General features: G+C 40.7%; 1 protein-coding gene across 5 annotated transcripts; it reads right to left on the reverse strand.

Annotated features, from left to right (window-relative positions):
- Positions 1 to 1000: 1000 nt before the first annotated feature.
- Positions 1001 to 16897, reverse strand: LOC139622877 (cystatin-like). 5 transcript variants are annotated; one of them, XR_011691386.1, is made up of 5 exons: positions 16626 to 16897; positions 16429 to 16536; positions 9366 to 9437; positions 3400 to 3546; positions 1001 to 2989 (listed from the first exon to the last, which is right to left on the reverse strand). XR_011691386.1 is itself a non-coding variant. In XM_071480558.1 (4 exons), exons 1-4 carry the CDS (start codon positions 16824 to 16826, stop codon positions 3514 to 3516), a joined length of 414 nt encoding a protein of 137 aa, XP_071336659.1. In that variant the 5' UTR covers positions 16827 to 16897; the 3' UTR covers positions 1001 to 3513. The 5 variants fall into 5 exon arrangements, 3 of the variants coding, with proteins under 3 accessions (XP_071336659.1, XP_071336658.1, XP_071336657.1); XM_071480558.1 differs by having other exon boundaries at positions 1001 to 3546; XM_071480557.1 differs by lacking the exons at positions 1001 to 2989; positions 3400 to 3546 and adding an exon at positions 4785 to 7889.
- Between the last annotated feature and the right edge of the window lie 2383 nt (positions 16898 to 19280).

Raw genomic sequence — 19280 nt, forward strand, 5'->3', positions numbered from 1 at the left:
TCATGCCTAAAAAGCCAAAATAAAGAGATAAAGTTACCACTGTATCTCAAGTTTGGTCTCACATGCAGTAAACTTACAACCTAGAGTTTTTGATGTAATAACAAACAATAATTTTTCACCTGTGCTTTAATAAAAACCCGTGTCCTTCTTGTACCACAGTGTAAGGAATCTGGATTGTCCCTGTTTTTGTAGGAGTTCAACAGTTTTCTATCAGCCGTATACCTTCTTTTAATTCTTTTAATTCTATTTCTATTTGGCAATATGCCTCAACAGTTGGGGCTGTAACAGGCTGACCCCGTCAAGCTGAGAGACCTCGGTGCTTGTGTATACTGTATGTACATGTACATTATGTGTGTGCAGCAGGTGGTAAAATCAACTCATGTGTTGAAGACCTCCGTCAGCAGCCACTACTTTAGCCTCTAATACATTTCATGGTGTTTACAAGATGCCTGCACTTCAGGAACATCTGCTGGAATTGGCATGGCTTCCTGGATTTCCCATGGGTGAAGAGACAGCAAGTGATTGTGTTTGTGTGTTTGTGTGTGTGTGTGTGTGTGTGAGAGTGAGCGAGTGTATACACATTACATGTGCCAGCAGCTTGCTGATATGAGTGGATAGACATGGACTTGGCACCACCTCCTTTAATGCTGACCTTTCTCACAGGGTGTGGATGACAGAGGATTGCAGATATATTCTGCATGGTGCCATATCCTGTAGGTGCAGAGTCAAACGTAAACTTTTCTTGGCAAAAGGTATCCTATGTTTAATCTTAAATGTCAGTATTTAATCTGTAATCAGCTTGCATTTACCAGGTCAAATACATTTAAACTGGGAATTTAAGGGCCGAGCCCTGGTCCTGCACTGTAGTGGTATTCCTGTCTGCTCGCATCATGACTCAATGAACCTAAATAAAATACAGCATATGAATAATCTATAGAATATGCAAGTAAATAACTGTACTAATATTCGTGACCGACAAAATAAGAGCAAAAGGCTTGACTCTTCACTGAAAGTTTATTTTACTTGGCAAGCTATTCAACAGATGAACAATAAAGGCAGAGACATTTAGATAAAGCAATTGATGAATCAAAGCCATTTTGAGACTGTTTAGAGATTAATAGAAAATTTTATCCAAGACTAATGAAAGAGGATGAGAGAATATTCCCTTTGGTCCTATTTCTCAGTGGAACCAAATAAGACAGTCGTGCCTGCAATTCAAGGCGAGGCTGAGGTGGGTGTGTCCCCTGGGTACATCTCTAGGTGTGAGAAACTGCACCAATGTTACTGAAGTCAAAGCAGATGATCCGTCTCACACTGATGTTACAAAAACACTGGTCTAACTGATCGAGTACATTTGGACTTCTCTGCAAAAATGCTTTAAGCAAGAAAAACACACAAACATATGACCTCAAATGACCCAGGCGTCCCATTTGGATTCAAGTGAACAAGAGGGGAATATAAGACACCAGACAGCATGAACATACTTTATAAATGTCAGAGTGATAGATTGGACCGTAGCTTAACTTTAGTACTGCTTTGAGTTTCACAACGTCTCTATGATCATTATGACTTAATCCCCCAGGTCACAATGGGTGTCTAACATACATTCGCACACACATACGTTCTGAGTCTGGGGTAAACATGTGGCAAGTGTGTAAAGTGAGTGATGAGAATCTGTTTATTATTACTGTTTAACAGTCAGAGGCAAAAATACAAATTTAAAACTTGTATACTTAATACACTAGTGAAGTAAATTTTTCAGAGCCAGTGACGTTTCTTTCGATGCTGAAGGCAATGCATCAGGTACTGTTGGCTATTGAGCATCAGCCAATCAGTTCCTGATGCAGTATCATCCACATCAGAAAGCTCTTCTTCACCCCAACATCGTTGCAGGGGCAATAAAAGCTGGATAGGTGACAGAATATTTTGGTCCTTCTGCAATATCTCCCAATGGTGAGAGGAATGATGCAGAAATAACAAACTCATAAAAAGCCATTATTATTCTTTTCATACTACCATAATACAATAGCCAATACTGTACAGTACACATCATTGTAAGTCAAGATGGCAGCAGAAGCATCTGGAAAGTGAATTCATGCAAATTCAAAATGGGCATGCATTATGAAAGAGCTGCAAGAGATGAGGCTGCACTTCAAAAGACTGTCGAAAAGAAATTTTAAAAAGTGGGGAAGGGGGATACGAGAGGAGGAAGAGCAGACAGAGAGGGTGTCTGTGAAATGCGCTTGTGTAATTGCAGTGACATCTTCATTGAGAGCCCTCCATCTCTTTCCTGTGTGCTCCAAAGGGCGTCGCTGACGCCGGTCGATGGGGAGAGCAGCCGAGGCGCTGTGTTTAGCATAATCCCAGAGGCCATTGTGAGAGCAGCTAGTGAACGACTCACAGTTGCCAGCTGAGATTTCACCAAAACACAGCAGAACACAAGGAGAAGGGGATGAGGTAGGAAAATCAGAGGTGGAGGAGGGGTAAGACTTGGGAAAGGACTCAGGCAAAAGACAGGATTGGTAGTGCTAATGAGGAGCAAAATGCCCATGTGCCAAATATTACATTAAAGGAAATCTGGAGAGTAATATTTCGTATATATAGGCCTTTTGCCGAGTGGTGGGGGGTGGCAGGATGGTTGCAGGATCAGGGTGATTGTGTTTTTGTGGTGAGTGTGCAGCTTGCACAGCATCAAAGAGGCAGAGTATAAAGTGTGAAACACGTTTTCTTCCAGGTGGACTGCACCTGTTGGCCCTTATTCAGGACTGTAATTCAATAATCTTCCCCTTTTCTTCTTTTAACCAATCACTAACTGTTTTGACTTGTAACAGTCAGGCATAAAAAGATTAAGCAAAACTGTCACATGGCAACATTTCTTCTCTTGTGCAATGATCATTACCTTAAGCTAGAGTGTGAAATCCTCTTTGATCACCATTTCAGGTAGGCAGACTGTTTTGAGCCAACCTTTGGTAAACAACTGGGTCTCCTCCTAACATGTTGCAGAAAACACCGAGATGAAAAACGAAATGTGTAGCTCAGACAGTGGCAATGAACTCTTTTATAGTTTGTATGGTTTGTGAAATAGAGCATGGAGATGAGATAAAGAGACAGTTTAGGGGTTTATATTCTCGAGGTTTTCTAAGGCATGTTAGACAAACCGCAGAATCTCTCCAGGTGATTGTGAGAATATAAAGCACCATCACAGTTGCCTGCAGAGATTACCCAGTCAGCCCATGGATTCCTCACTTGTGCCGTGTCTCTAACACTTGCACACACAGTTCTGTGGTGGGTATGTGTTATATCTATAAGAGTCAATTGGCAGCAGATGGTTAACACAGATCAGGATAAAGACCAAGCTTTGACCCTGCCCCCCCACTGTTCCAAAAGGTCTTGTGTTACCATGGTGACAAGGCCAAGGCACGTGCCTCCCATTGTTGAGCTGTATCCTCCAGGGTCAGCCACACACCCAGTTAGAGGTCAGATGTCACCCCGGCCTCTCACTCAGGTCACCACTCACCAGCCTTCAGCCTTTGACCCCAACAAGCACTGAAACAAATTGAGGGATGGGGGGAGAGGGAAGGACAAAATGAAACATATTTACTCAACAATTCTCAATGACCACATGACAGCTGAGGATATGCTGACCAACTTAGCCTCTATTGTGGTTCAGGTGTTTTGAGCGCAGATTTACAATGTAGCCCTGTGTAGGCAGTACACAGTAGGGTGAACAATCACTCTGCATGTAAGTTTGTCTCCCTCTTGTGGTGAAGTATGATGGTTTGAATTATTTCACATTCTGTGAACTTGATTCAAAGTGTTGCATAGAAATACAGAATAAAGGGTGTCCTGGTGCCCTACTGACTCATACAATACGATTCTACTCTTAAACCTTTGATCCATTTCATCCCCCATTTTCTCCCAACGTTTCCTGTCTACATCTGTACTGTAAACTATCTAATAAAGGGTAAAGGTCAAAAAATGAATGTGATATTTATGCTGAGAGTTGTTGAACTCGTGTAACAAAAATATGAGATACCCGTGATATGGAACAGCCTTTGATACATAAAGTTTCTTAGACAGTGATTTCACAATGGGTTCTAACAAAGACATAATTTCCCATGTAATATGTCCATAAATTCATGATCATGCACACATCTTTCTGAAAAAGCCTCTGGACCCTTATGTTTAATTAACAAAACACCATCAGCTATTGGAATTTAACTGACCAAACCAGACATATGTCCACACATTTTGGAAAATCTTTCGCCAGAGGTGCCATCTTTTCCATTGAGCCTGGATGCATGTTGGGATATTCAGGTCATCGAGTTGCAAAGTGTTGCTCAGGCGTTGACAAAAGAAAAATCTTAAGTTTATTAAACGGAACAGGCTGACAGTCCACACTTTGTTAGGCAGTGAATGAACAGAGTGGTTTTGACAGGCCTAACCTCTTAAGCTTCGGGTCCCACTGAGCTCAGCACAGCTAGAGCTAAATGCCATCTGTCCCAACATCATGAGGCCCCCCCCAACCTGTCCCTCAACAGTTTTGCATAAAAATCCTTCAATACTACTATTAAAGGGAAAATACAGATAATTGTACTCATCTGGTATCAAGTCCAAATAATACTTCAGTTAATGCTGTCTATGGTAAATGCTTTGCAAACAATAGATGTGCTTGTAATCCACATGATGTGGTTTTCAAAAGGAAATGTGCAAGGTGAATGCAATGAGAAGACTTTCATGACTTTTTTTTTTTTTAAATAAATGTAATAGGTGTAGCCTGGGTCTTGGGCATCTATTAGCCCAGCTGTATGGTTAAACTCTAAAATAAACAGCAAAACAGCTCTAAGTGCAGTGAGAGGGGAGTGAGAAAAGACAGAGGGAAGAAATGGCGAATCCAAGCAGATACAGTGAGCCCTGAACAGAGTCACTGCTTTACTATATATGATGACAAATAAGAAGTCCTTTAGAATTAAGGGAAAAAAAACATAATATATATTTAAAAAAAAAAAAAGGATTAAAGTTTTGATTTTGCAAATAATGCAACTCAACCCCCATATCTGAGCATTTATGGTTTTTTTTAGGTCAGGAGAAAACATGGGGTTGAGCCTTTTGCTGGGAAGGTCAAGATCCTGCTGCACATTTCTGGTCTGACACTCACCACCTATTCAAACCACAAGTCATTGTTTTCTTCAGTTAGTCTCTCACTGTGACTCATCAATGGCTATTCTGAATTCAGTTTTGAAGAAATTCATTTTACGCTTTACTTACTTTCACATAAAGCACTGAACAATAAAATAATGATATCACCATATAAACTTTAGTCTCCATCCCTTTACAGTGTTGTCTGCTCCGTTAGCTGTCATCTAATGTTAAGAGCAAAAGACGACCTTTCTGCCCTGCAGCCAATGTGTGTGCTTTAGCACTTCATTAAGGCCCTGGACCTTCACTGTACAAGCAATTGTCTTCCTCTAACAAAAAGACTGACGCATTGTATCAGTTGGAGGTAAATTTATCAAAGGAGGCCGATACAATGGACAGAGCAGCCCAAATTATGAAACAGGTCTGTAAGGGGCCTCCTGGTGAGCCATATTGTTCTGTTTGTTGACGGTCCAGTTTGGACTGAATGACATGTGGTGACATTCAGATAGACAACAGTGTGGTGTCTAGGAGTGTGTACAGAGAAATGGAGATGTACAATATATGAGTCCATAAATGTGAGTGCATGTGCAGCATGGTGTGCGGGAGTTATGTGAAATGTGGGGTTGCATTTGCGTATACAAAGCCATGCTGAGAAACGCAGACAACCCATAGACCTCTGAGGTGCACATTGGCTAAAAACAATTGGGATCTCCATGAACTGATGTGACATGTGTATTTGTCCCAGTCTTTCCGTTAGAGAAGCCCTACTGTAGAGGTGAAAGAAAAAAACTGCATGAGGAAAGGGAGGGAAAGAGAGATAGTAGAATGCTTAAAGGGGCACAACGAGTCTTTGGCAGAGTAAAAATCAACCTGCAATAGTAAAAGCTGCGCAGAATCTGAGGGTGGTTTCATCTATTGTGTAGCCATTTATGCCATGTCAAATACAAGGACAGTAAAATGCACATAAACAGGTAGAATGTGTATATGAAACTACACATTTTATCATTGTTTCAGTGATTCATCTTGTGATAAATTTCCCTCAGTAGCTGTCGTCTGTGGTCATTTATTTAACTCTGCTTTTATACGCCACAATTACACAGCTGCAACGATTGGTTGATTAAATCGATCAACATAACATTCATTTTGATAATCAGTTAAATTCTTTTTTAAGCACTACCACCAAATAGTCTCGTCTCAGCACTCTCCAATACTAAGATTTGCTAATTTTGTGTTTTATATATTACTATAATCTAAATATATTTGGGTTTTGAACTGCTGCTCCGACATTTTATAGACAAAGTGATTAAATGAGAAAATAATCTTCAGGTTAATCAATAGTAAAATAACTGTTAGTGGCAGCCCTACTTATCTTACCTATACAAAAATGACCTGGTAGGAGGCAAACACTCCATTTAGACTAGATACTTAATTTCACATAAAACACTTAGTGTAGGACTGTGGAGACCAGTTTCAATTTGCCAGTCCTTCAGTGTGGGACTGGCTGCCATTTAGCCCCTGCACTGCAGTCCCAGATGAAATGGGCCGATGGCACATCAGACTACCGACTGTCCTGACCATATTTACATCCCATCTCAGTTATTGGACGCATAATTCCTCCACACATCTATTCAGTCATATATCACCCACATACATGCAGCTGACTACAATTATAATTTCATATGCTCCAGTGTATCAGCCACCCAAGCAATTTTCTACCATTTAAATGTGAATTTATGTCTCATGTAAATGAGTGTGGAGTCGATCGTGGTCCATTGGAGGACTGGCCTTTTCCCAGAGAGCATTCTGTTATAGGTCTCTGGTCATTTCAAGGTCCCTGTTCTTCACCTTGATTTAACAAATGGCACCGGCCCGCCATCTTATCAACTTTTCTCCTTACCTAGATACAGTATCACCCAATCTTACATAAAATAGCAACCCATTTTCTCCAAAACTTCCAAGAGGAACTATTAAATATTAAAAGCATGTCCCTGAAATAATTATTGTCCCTCTGCTCTTAAACATGGGTTCCAGTTCCCTGATTTAAATGTAATGGTAAAAGTTACCATGGTATGATTATTTTTGACTTGTAAAAGTACAGTTATGATTTAATATTACATTTCAGATATCTTTAAATCAACTTGCCTTGTAAACTCGAACACTTAAGAGGTTGACTGTATGTGAAAGGTAGCGCTTTTTAAAATGTCATATTTAAGAATGGACCATAAAAAACGTCCATTCTTAAATAGAAGGCTCCTCTTCTGCTCCTCTCCGAGCTGAAGAAATAACACCATAGTTTAAGCAGTGTGGTAACATACACTGCACCGATGTGTGCGTTACCTACTATGTGTCTATGACAGTGTTCACAATGTGAGCACATGGCTGTCCTCAGGCTACGGGGATGTATATTTTTAAACCTGAAGTCACATACGAAGGAACATAGGCAAAAGGAATTTCACTTCATATCTAATCTTAAGTTTACTTTAGTTTGTAGTTTCAGTTACATGAGTGAGACTGAAGGATTATTTTTATTACTTTAAAAAGGCATGTTTTCAATCCCGAGGATAAAACCCTTGACAAAACATTCTCATTAGTGCATGTTTCACAGGGTCAGTTATTGGCTGTTTTATTGGCCGCATCACAACATAACAAGCAGTAATATGTGACCTTTACAAAGAGCATATCTTCACAACATGGGCACCACGTCACTTCATTAAGACCCCATCAGAGGGCAGGTTTTTTTCTACATTCATCTGGGAAAAAAAAAAAAAAACAAAACAAAGTGTCTTAATTGACACTTCTACTTCCTACACATTTTGAGAGGCCAAAATAGATTTAAGAGATTGTTTCCACACTTAACACAGAAATAATATGCTAAACCTATATGAATAGTTTTAGGGAGCCAGGTAAGTTTTTACCCTAGTTTAGTACTGGTGTGTGGTGTGCTTTTTCCACAAGTAGGTAGTTAGCTACTGTTGCAGTTCAGGAGATAAATGTGAAGTGAATGTTTCAGCTGATCAAACTATGTCTGAAAGACAGGACCTTGACCACATGATCGATCACCAGCTCTTATCACAACAATAACCAGTCCACCTGCTGCTTATCACACGCGTGCTCCAAAACCCTCGTCAGTATTGCAAAATGCATAGAACCCTCAGCACACTCTACCTCATCTCTTATCCAAAACCCAAGGTCTTTACACTCATCTATCAAATACACCTGGCGTCTGCCCACACCAGTGAGCTGTAGATAGTATGATACCAACTTTGCATAGTTTAATGAAATATGTTGTTAAATTAAAATTTTTGAAAATCTTTCTAAAAAGCAAATGAGGGAATTTTTAAGAATACAACAGAACAAAAATAGTTATACAAGTAGTAAAAAAGAAGAATGTACACATTGATGATATCGGTCAAACATAAAGACAAAAGAAGCAGGTAGTTCATATGAGGATAAGGCAACGCAGAGCTCCTTAACAACTGCCATCAGGTATATGCAGGGAGACAAGACGCCAAACAGGTATGAAGAAGCATCTGTGTGAGGCTAATAATGGCATGCAGTAGTTACAGTGAGGGAGGAACCTTCAGTAACACATGTAGTACTTATACTGATTAAAGTACATACAGAAGTGTATGTACTGATGGGTGATGTTATTGTAAAGCATGAAAGCCCCAAACATTACAGGCCTCACTTTGTGCAGATATTACTTTAACTAGAGAATCAAAACCTGATAGAAACAGGGGAAATCATTTGTGTTTGACTTGTGTATACGAGGCTCAGTTGCACCATAAAATTTAACCTCTCATCATAGTTTAAAAAGACATGGCACCGCACAAATGTGTTGCATGCGTTACGGAGCAGGGTTAAGGCAAAGAAAGAAAAGAGTCTAAAGAGAGTCCAGAAAAATGCAGTGCTGCAAGTGCTGTGCAATTCCAGCCCAGAGAAAGGACTTGAGGGACCAGCAAAAGAGCAATGCGGCTCACCGTGCATTTGTGATTGATGGTCTCTGTCTGTGCAATAGCTGACTGAGCAACATGTACATCTCTCTTATTCACACACTTAATGGCATGCACACATCCTATTGTGTGCTCAACATATTTGCACCACAACTCATATGTAATGTGCACGTGGAGCCTCCCTTAAAGTAATAGACAGCAGGCCCATCATGGTGGCTCATTTGGTGAAGGACCATACCACGATAACTGCGACATCTTGGTTCGGAGACCAACCTGGGATCTTTGTCGCATGTCCTCTTTCGTCTCCTGATCTTGTCTATTTTGTCTTTCTCTCAACATGGTACACTGTTGAAAAAGAAAAAGGGAAAAAAATCTTTAATCGTAATCCTTAAAAAATGTGAATAACATGCAGATTGTTATACTTTGTCGATGAACATGGATCAACAATACTGCATACGGTATGAACATATTTCCCCCAATCCTTGATCCTGTCACGTCTCTGTTGTCTGGTGCCAAGACATGTCTGGTCTGGCTTTTGGCCAGACTGGGCTGGTCGCCACCACGGCCCCAGCAGCCTAGCAGGCAGGCCTAGCTTAATGCTGACACATCGCTAACATCAGCCAGGGAGAGGAAACATCAGCACAGCACCATTTCAGATTTACAAGGAGGGATACACTTGCTCATCTGCAGCAGAATTTAAGAAAATGTCACACTAACATTGTGGGACATTATTTCAATAAAATCCCCTTTGAAGACTGTATAATTACATGCATTTAAAAGATATGCATAATGCCATGACGATATACACTTGCAGAAAATTGTGGATCTGCCCTTTAAAAAAAAAAAAAAAAAAAAAAAAAAAAAAAAAAGGCCACACCCTTCCAGATAAATGTCTCATCATTTACATAAAGCCATCATAAAACAGTTATTACTGTTTTTCCTCACAAAAAATTTATATAGATGTTTTCAGTGCTTTCTGTTCAATGCAGCATGGTATTAAAGGTGCAGACACACAGACAACCAGTTTAAATGCTGGATAAATACGTACGTACGTTAGTGGTTTAATTTAGTTGAACACTGAAAAACGCATTGTAATTTTAAGCATAAACAAACATTTAAGGTAATAATGAAAATACATCAGAACACCTGATTCCTGCAAAAAGAATACATTTTCTTCTTTACAAGTATTTTTGGGGGAAATTCGACTAAACAGCATTACCATTTGTAAAAGTGGATGGCAATAATCAAGATCTTTTGATTTAAATACGAGCATAATGAGGAACGTTAAAATAACACAAAGAAAGGTTATAAAAAGTATTACTATGAGCTAAAAACTTACTTTCGTTCACATTTATATTACTATAATCACTGCCCTTTGTGTTTGACGAGTCATGCAAATGAGATTGGTGGAAACGTGTCATCGATATGCACAGATATAACCAGGAGTGCCACTGATTGATGATGCAAACCTTCTCTCTATAGCTTTGTTTGTGACCTCTGACTTCTCACCCCTCGAGGGGTTAAACTTATTACCCTTTGACTCATGTGACCTCTGCTGTGAAAGGAGCTAGAGTGAAGGATGACCACAGCTTAGGTCCTATTGGTCGTTCTCTGACCAAACTGTGGCCAGAGGGCTGACCATCCAAACCCTAGAGGGATGTGACCCTGGCCCTGCCACACGCTCAGTGGATAACACTATTAACAGGTCAATACAAGCCCAAAAAAGGGGGGAGAAATCGCTGCTTTAACCTAAAGGATGAGCAGAAGAAAGGGATGAAGGGGACATATTGTAGAAGGTACAGATTTGCAGGATGGATTTTGAGGTTATTTGTCAGGTCTGTCTGGTTGACTCAATGGTCACTAACTTGATTTCCATGCAAGGATGTAATGACCTGGACAAATACAAGTGGGGCTGTCCTGAAAACTTTAGCATTGTGAAAAAACATGTTTTTTTGCAGAGGGCACGGTCATTATTGTGTCACGAACAAACAAAATTAGCAAATGTGAGCCAAATGTCTAAATCATTTAAGAAATTCTCAAACTGACAGTTAGACTAAAACCCAGCAAAACAATACAAACCTTTTAGCTTAGTCATCCCAGTAAAATCATGCTGAAACTCAATATTTAAAATATCGTGGAAGATATGTTAAAATGTAGAATTTTAAATATAGAACTTAAGATTCTGTTGCACATAAAAATAAAATGTCCATAGTGACTATTGTTATGAATATATTAGAGGACTACTGCTTTACACTGAAGCTCCATCTCTAGTGTGAGCAGAAAAGGGGTGTATTGGGTGTTCGCCAATACAGCACGTTACATGCAAGACATGTGCTCTCTCTCACATAGACAGACACAGACAAATGAACATACATACACTCAACGTTACAGGATTATTAGCCATTTTTTTAATGCCATCTCCCTTATTTCGTTAATGAAGCATATCATCCGCTAATTGAGACTTTTAATATACTTTTTATGAGGAAAAGAAAAAAAAATATGCCACAACTCAACTGACCACTAGTTTTAATTGCGTTATAGTTCAAAGAATCTTGTGCAACGTGAAAACCATTAAAAGACTAAAAACAACTTCCAAAATTCACAATTCGCACATCTCCAACTCTTTCACACCCACCATCATCACTATCGCATCCAAAAAAAAAAAAAACAAAACATGATACTCTGTTAGATTGCAGCATCTTTGCTGTAATGTATTTCTACTACAGTTGATTTGACTGAGATCCTCTTCCAAAATATCATGCATACGCATATGGAGGGTGTACACAGGGCATACATAATGCGCTTTGTCTCCCTCTACCCTTAAGAGTTGAACGCCAATAAAAATAATAAAATACCAGACTAAATAATGCAACAAGCAGCAGAAGCCATGACCCCTATAAAATTAGTTTTGAAAAAGGCATTATAGGATAATAAAATAAAATCGAGCTGAAACACATGTAGCTAATAGAATCCACTCTGCTAAAGTTGTCAGACCTGCAGCTACAGTAGAGCTTGTAAACAACCATACAAGCATGCATCCAGTGTCAAACAAACACACATGCAGTCTCACACAAACACATTAGCAGCCAAGGCTCACAGATTACTCTGACACATGAAGAGAGGAAATCTTCGAGCGTAGAAGGAGAAAACGTAAACCAAAGAAAACTGAAGAAGAATTAGGATGAATGGCAGAAAGCAGAAAAAAACAAATTGAAATAGTACCTTCTAAAGCATCAATGAGATGAGAGAAGGGTGGGACACCTGCAGAACCTTACATGGTCTATCCAGAGCTCTTCAGCGACTGCTCCCTCACAGAGCACAGTGTGTGTATGAGCCAGAGAGAGTATGTGTGTGTGTGTGTCAGTGGCTGAGGGAGGGGATCCTACCCCTCCTCCTTAGGACTGTGCCTCCTTAACAGGATGGAGGGGTAGGTGGGGCCACTGCAATAAAGCAAACACACACACACACATTTTTCTATGGCTGTTATGTCCTCGCTTCTCTCGCTCTTTCCCGCCTCCACACTTCCATCTTTCTGTCTCTTTCCAAGACTTGCTCTTTCCCTCCTTCCCTCGCAGACTTGCTCTCATTCCTCTCGCCTCGTGCTTCCCTCTGAATCTCAGTCTGTCTGCAAGGCTCTTACACTCTCCCTCTACCTTTCATCTCCCACCCCTCCCTACCCCTTGCCCCTATCCCCTCCTCTCTGACTGTATGGTAATATTAACATGCTCTCATTAATCTGGAGAGGAGAGGGACATATGCTGTTTCTGGCTGGTGGTCCACAACCTGCTAAACTCCTGGTGGGTGCGTGTGTGTGCGCACGAGTTGTGTGTATGTCCCATCGGTCTTTAGTCTCATAATACTACAGCACTAAGATTAAGCGGGACGGTCAAAGAGCATGGTTTTGTTTGAGAGATGAAAAGAGAAGAGAGGACAGCGGGAAGAGGAGAGGAGTGGTGCCACGACCAACAGCAGTGAAGCACACTTTTTTTTTTTTTTTTAACCTTTTATAGTTCTTGCTCCGGGTCGCTGTTCCACCACCCCTCCTCCCCTCCACTCATCCGGCCACCAAACACAAATCCCATCTGATTCAGGGAGCAGCCATTCCTACATAAATCACTCCCTTATTCCATTGGCCACACGTTACATTCAAAGTATTGATTTCCCCCCTCCCCCTGCCGCAGCACTGATTGCAAGGAAACCCTTCACAACGGTCACAAACAGGAAGTGGAAAAACAAACCACGGGTGTGTTTCGATTGACCACAATGGCGGACTCTAAAGCTTTGGTCACAACACTGACGAAGGGGGATCTATGCTTTACTGCACATAACACATGTGATGGAAACCCCAACATGGCATGTCAAATACAAACAGAGCTGGCAGCAAGAACTAATCAGTAAAAACTATTCAAAAAAATACTTCAACAGGGCAAATTTGCACCCACATTATCTTCAAAACAACCCAGGAAGCATCAGTACCACAATAGGAACCATTACGTACATCTGTATTTCAGTATTTCCAAATCTGATTTGAGTCCACAAAGATTAGCTACATAAAAAGCATACCCTTTGGGAGCTTTAAAGGAGTAAACGGCAAAACCTTCAAAAAGGTGAGACAAAATAACTGCAAATGAAAATATGGTTTCAAATGGCCCAATATACTTAGATTAAACCTGCCAATGAGAAGAGCAAATGCTGCTGTTTCCATGACAGCACAGCTGAGGATACTTTGAACTCTGACCTTATACTCCTGCCTGTGCTCTGAAGCAGTGACCAAAAGCAGGGGTCAATGAAAAAGAAGGTCAGCAGGGGTCAGATGGTAATGACCCCACTCTGGTTACGCAACCACACCCTATCAACCTCCTCGTAGTAGCATCTAAGCATCATTCATCCTAATCAGAGCAGTACACCTTCCCGGAGTATGAGGTGATGCTGCCCCTGTATAATGAGGTCGATGAAAGAAGACTGAGAGAAACTATAAGATAATGAAGATACACAAGAGATGACACATTTAAACAAACAGCACAAACAATGCAGTGCAGTATAGCAATTTTATATTAACTGCTGCTTCTAATGAAATAAGTATTCCATTAGAAGCAACTTTCATATAATTGTCCTACATTATTTTGCAGTGATGTACTTTAACTTAGAGTTGACAAAGAGGGCAGTGGGTATGAGGCAGATGAGCAGTAATGGTTGGAGTTATATATCTTAACTTGTGGTATGCACTGAAAAGCCTGACTAGTTACTGTAGGTGAGAAGCAGCACAGATGTTATAAAAAAAGAATGGTGTAATAATCACTTGCAACCTTTTTCCTATACAGTGCATTTGTTAGTATGCTGAATACCTGTGATGAGTCAGCACAAACTAAAGAAGGGTTTAATGACTAAACAGAACAATAAAATAGTCAGATCAATCAAAAATGATGCAGGACAACTGTCAGAACTATTGGATTTGTCCAATATAGAATGTAGTTAACACATCCCGAAAGGGAAGAGGGGTTGATCTTTAAGAAAGGATGACACTGTCTTGGGGTAGAGAAACTGGGTTGGAAAAGAAGGGGGAAAGACAGATGAAGGGGTGGAGGGACTGATCAGAGGGGTGCCAGACACAAAGAGGCCAGGCCATGGCCGGTGGCACGCGATGGGCAGATTAACCAGCGTTTCCTCCCCTAACTGAAGCATTAGGACACCTGACTGAGTCCCGCCAATGGCAGTCAGCCAAGGATTTGTGGGGGGGGAGACAAGCTGGGGCTCGCCTTTCAACACTCAGGCTCTTCAACAACACAAAGAGGGGTGGGGTGGTGTTCGTGGGGGGAGAAAAAAAAAAAAAAAAAAGGGGGTGATGGGCTGGTGGCTTGGAGTGGGGAGGGGGGCTACAAGCCTTACCCCTCACCATCTGCTGCCCAGGCTAAGTGAGGACAGGGGTAGGGCCAGAGTGCAGGGTGGAGTATTTGAGCGTGTGCACTGAAAACACACATGTATCTGCATGCACGCACCTGTTAGTGTGTCAGTGGGTGGGTGGGTGAGCGGAATGGCAGATGGACAGGGCATACTCCTGGCACTGGACCGTCGATGTTAGTCATCCCACATTAAGGAGTATCCCCCTTCCCCCACATTCCTAACCCCTGCTACCTAATCCAGTGCCAGCCAATTCTTTATGTTTTGCTCAGTTTGATTAAGACATCCATGATTAGAGACATTATGGGCTGGGTGTGTACACTGCTTATCCATTCAACTGTTTACTGTAATCAAAGCCAAACAGACGCAACCCCTTTTGCCTGTATGCCACTTAGCAATACCTCTTATTCTGTCATTAAAGACAGTTTATCAATCCCTATTATTTATTTTTTTTAATCCCCCCCCCCCCCCCCCAAATTCTCTTGAAAAAGAGGGACATCAAAATCTGGCTGAAATAACACCCCAGTAATTGTACAAAATTGATATCTACAGCCACTATTGTTGACCCAAACAAACTACACCCATTGACACATCCTCATACAAACATTTAACAATTTCCCCCTCTTATGCTCCATGTCTTTATTGGCACATCAGTGAGCTGTTTATTTCCCTGTTAAAAAGGGGGTCAGAGCAGCAGACCGTTCAGTCTTGCTGAGCAGTAATCTGAAAATGCCTGTAATCCTCCATACAGAGCCCTTCTGGAGACTGGTTGTAGAGTAGAGAGGTGTAGCCTCGTCTCCGTTTAGCAGCCATGTGTCTGACCAAGCTTGACACGCAACCAGAGCCTTACAGCTGCCAGGACACACACTGAGAGATGAGGCACAGTAAAGCTGCCCTGGTCACTCACTGGAATAATTATGCCATTTTTCGCCCTATACAATGCAGAGTGAGTGCAGGTCACTGAACTTATTCAACTCAGTGTTAGAACAAGTGGCAGGTCTGGGAGCCAATGAAAAAAAAAAAAATCACTGGGTTATGAACATGCCATTATAAATTCAGGGTGTGCACAGTGTACCAAGAAGCACCATGTCTGAAACTTGAGATGAGCACTCACTGAAACAAATACAGCTCAGTGATAATTCTTTACTTGGAAGCACAGTCAGCAGGAAAACATCAGCATATCAGGTATTATGTAGGTGACACTCCTTTTTAGTAAGTACACGTGAATCTTCCCAAGGAATTTCTGTAATGATGAAAGTGCACTGAAGTTCCTGAAATAAATGGCAAATTAGAGCATCCTTTTAACATGTTTACACATTGACAAAATGCACCAGGACAGAAAAGCAAGGTGCACAACTATACTAGTCACTCTAGGAGATTTTTGGGTGCCTTTTTCCTCTTAGTATGTGCTATGCAGCAGCTGCAATGTTGAACTTGCCTTCGAGTCTGAGTGTAAATCACATGGTTCACTAGCAGCCTTGACACTTTTCTTGCACACTGTACGTCCCAGCAGCGCTTCCAGGATGTAGTTTATTCCCGCTACAACCTATAAGAGATAGCAGGACTTATTATAGGCACTGTTTATGGCTTAAAGTTTATGTTGCTTCGCTATATGACTCCAACATGGAGTCTTACCTGGATTTTGGCCGATGTTATGTTCACAATTTTGTAGGCAAGCTGGTCTTCTGCGTTGGCTCTGTTGAATTCAACCACCGCAAACCGAGCTGCCGCCAAAACCTCCGTGTTGTTCACTGGGACTTCGAGAGGCTGACCAGTCATCACTTGTCCAGTGTTTACGGCCGAGGCACAGACGAAAACACTCAACAAGACAAACATCTTAAACCCAACAAGTTGCTTCGAAGTAGTGAAGGAGTGTCCCGGTGTCCGTCTCTGAGTAACTTCACCTGCAAAGCCGGGGTTAATTATACTGACTGGACACGCACACCTGTTTCTTATCTGTTGATTAAATAAACGTCCGAACTGAAATCACCACTCCGACCAGAAACTTCTGCGTTGCGCGGCAACCGCGTTGCTAAGCTGCCGTGAAGCTGGTGCTGCTGGTGGAAAACAAGCTAATGTGTGTTAATGCACTTAAAAAGTAAAATACATCACATCACAAGTATGAGACCGACGCTTAATATTATTTAAAGAGAAATAAAGCACTGTGTCGGTCTACAGCTACAACAATAATCGTTTTATATGATAAAACATCAAGCACAGGTGTGACCTCTATTTTGTCATTAATAATTAATACAGCATTATGGCATTCATCCTAATTAATTAGGATAATTCATAAAAAATATTCACAGAATCAAAGAAAAGAAAATAACAAATTAGCAAGAGAACTGCCAAGTGTTATTGTTTTACTATACCGACAAAGTGATTGTAATATTTTCCCCACACTGATCAACACACAAAAAATACTTTGGTATTAACTGTAAAAATATAAACAAAAATTGGAGGTGTCCACTCTTTAATATCCAAACAATAACCTACATTGTCATTTGTTTTTTGATGTCACAAAATTAAGATGAATGGAGGTCACCTGTGTGTGTAATCAAGGTGTGACAAGTGATTTTACTTTAAATAATTCTCCATCTTCATGGTCCAAGTGCTGGATAGTCAATTTACGAGCAAAAACTACATCACAAAGTCAAATGAATACTCTACACCATGACAGGTCTGGTGAAAAGTATCAGTGGGAGAATGATATGATAAAATTACACGACTGCTGCCTGGAGCAGGCTGTCCTCAAAGCGTTATGAGTCCATGTGAGAGGGGCACTTGTGTGGGAGGGCACCATAAGGCCCTCTGCAATTTTTAAAGGGGCTACAGGCTGATTATACCAAATACAACATTTAGCGTAAATCAAACACAGCACATTAACAAAAGCATACCGTCCCCACCATGAAGGCTTAGTGGTAGGAAGGTTTTGGGCTGTGAGCATGCTTCTCTGCAGCAGGCCCAGAGGGCTTGTGAAGGTAGAGGATGAAATAAATACAGCAGAGTACAGAGATTGTGGAGGAAGACCTTCTTCAGGCTGTAAAACAGCCATTGGGGGAAATGTTTTTCTAACAAGATAAATTGCCCAAAGATAAAGACCAGACATCAACCCATTTTAAATTTGTGGCAGGACTTGAAAATGACTATAAACTCCCCACGCAACTTGACAGAGCTAGAGCAGTTCTGCAAAGATGCGTTGGGAAACCACTGATCCATCCACTAACTATGTAGATATTTCACATTAAAGGCTTTTCCCAATGTAATGTTGTTGCAAGCAAATAGTCAATAGCGAAGAGTGAATACATTTTATAGGCAGTCAATTCTTTCTCTTTCTTTCTTCCTGTCTTTCTTTCTTTCTTTTTCTCACTTCATCATCTTTAAGGTTTTCCTCCTAAGCAGTGAATTTTTGCACCGTCAACTGAAACGAAGGTTAACTAGAAATGTCTTTGCCTAACAAAAGAATCATTTTTCATTCCAAGCATCAGAAAATATTAACAAGTACGATTTATTTGTTGTCTATTGTTAGTCACTTAATCAAAATATTTCTCTTACAGAGCGTGACATCAGGATACAGGTTTATGGAGGGTTGTATGTATGATCAAGAAAAATGGTCCATTTTCATTTATTCTTGTTAGGGGCTGAAACTGCAAATATTGTGTATTTGTAAATCTCATCAAGAGTCACACTGATCAGAGAAGCCAGGGAGCAGTGATTAGCTAAACAGGAGACGCATGTTGCTGCTGGATGGGCAGTGGACCCTAGAAGACATGAAGGGAAATGGGGATTAGTGGAAAGAAATCAGAGTTTGTATTTTTGGATTTAAATTTGGAGACGCTGTCATAGTCCCCCATCATTAAAAACAAACATAAAAGACATTCCTCTGTTGTTCTTGAAAGCATTGGTGAACCAGCATCCTGAGACACTGTGCAGTGTGGGTGGGACACAACATACTGAAGGTGGGTGCAGAATTTTACTTTTGTTTCCACAGTAGGAAACGATTTCTTCAATATTAGCACGGACAGGAGGAATGATTACAGTAGGGCTACAACTAATGATTATTTTCATCATCGATTAATCTGTTGGTTTTTTCTCAATTAATCACTGTCCATTAAATGTTAGTAGATAGTTTAAGATTCCCATTATAATTTCCCAGAACCCAAGCTGGTAGCTTACAATTTCCTGATTGTGTGAACAGTTCAAATCTAAAAGATATTCAGTTTACTGTCATATATGGCAAAGAAAACCAGCAAATCTTTACAGCTCACCTTATGTTTGACACTTTAGCTT

Source organism: Trachinotus anak, unplaced genomic scaffold, assembly GCF_046630095.1.
Source record: "Trachinotus anak isolate AG129_WGS33_773 ecotype Australia unplaced genomic scaffold, CSIRO_AGI_Tana_v1 ptg000007l, whole genome shotgun sequence".
NCBI lineage: Eukaryota > Metazoa > Chordata > Actinopteri > Carangiformes > Carangidae > Trachinotus > Trachinotus anak.

Excerpts from the sequence above, each read along its gene's own strand:
- LOC139622877 (XM_071480556.1), bottom strand. The coding sequence starts at position 16,826 with ATGTTTGTCTTGTTGAGTGTTTTCGTCTGTGCCTCGGCCGTAAACACT. Across the intron at positions 16,537-16,625 it reads TAACATCGGCCAAAATCCAG|GTTGTAGCGGGAATAAACTA; the intron begins GTAAGACTCCAT and ends TATCTCTTATAG. Across the intron at positions 9,438-16,428 it reads ATTTACACTCAGACTCGAAG|TGTACCATGTTGAGAGAAAG; the intron begins GCAAGTTCAACA and ends CTTTTTCAACAG.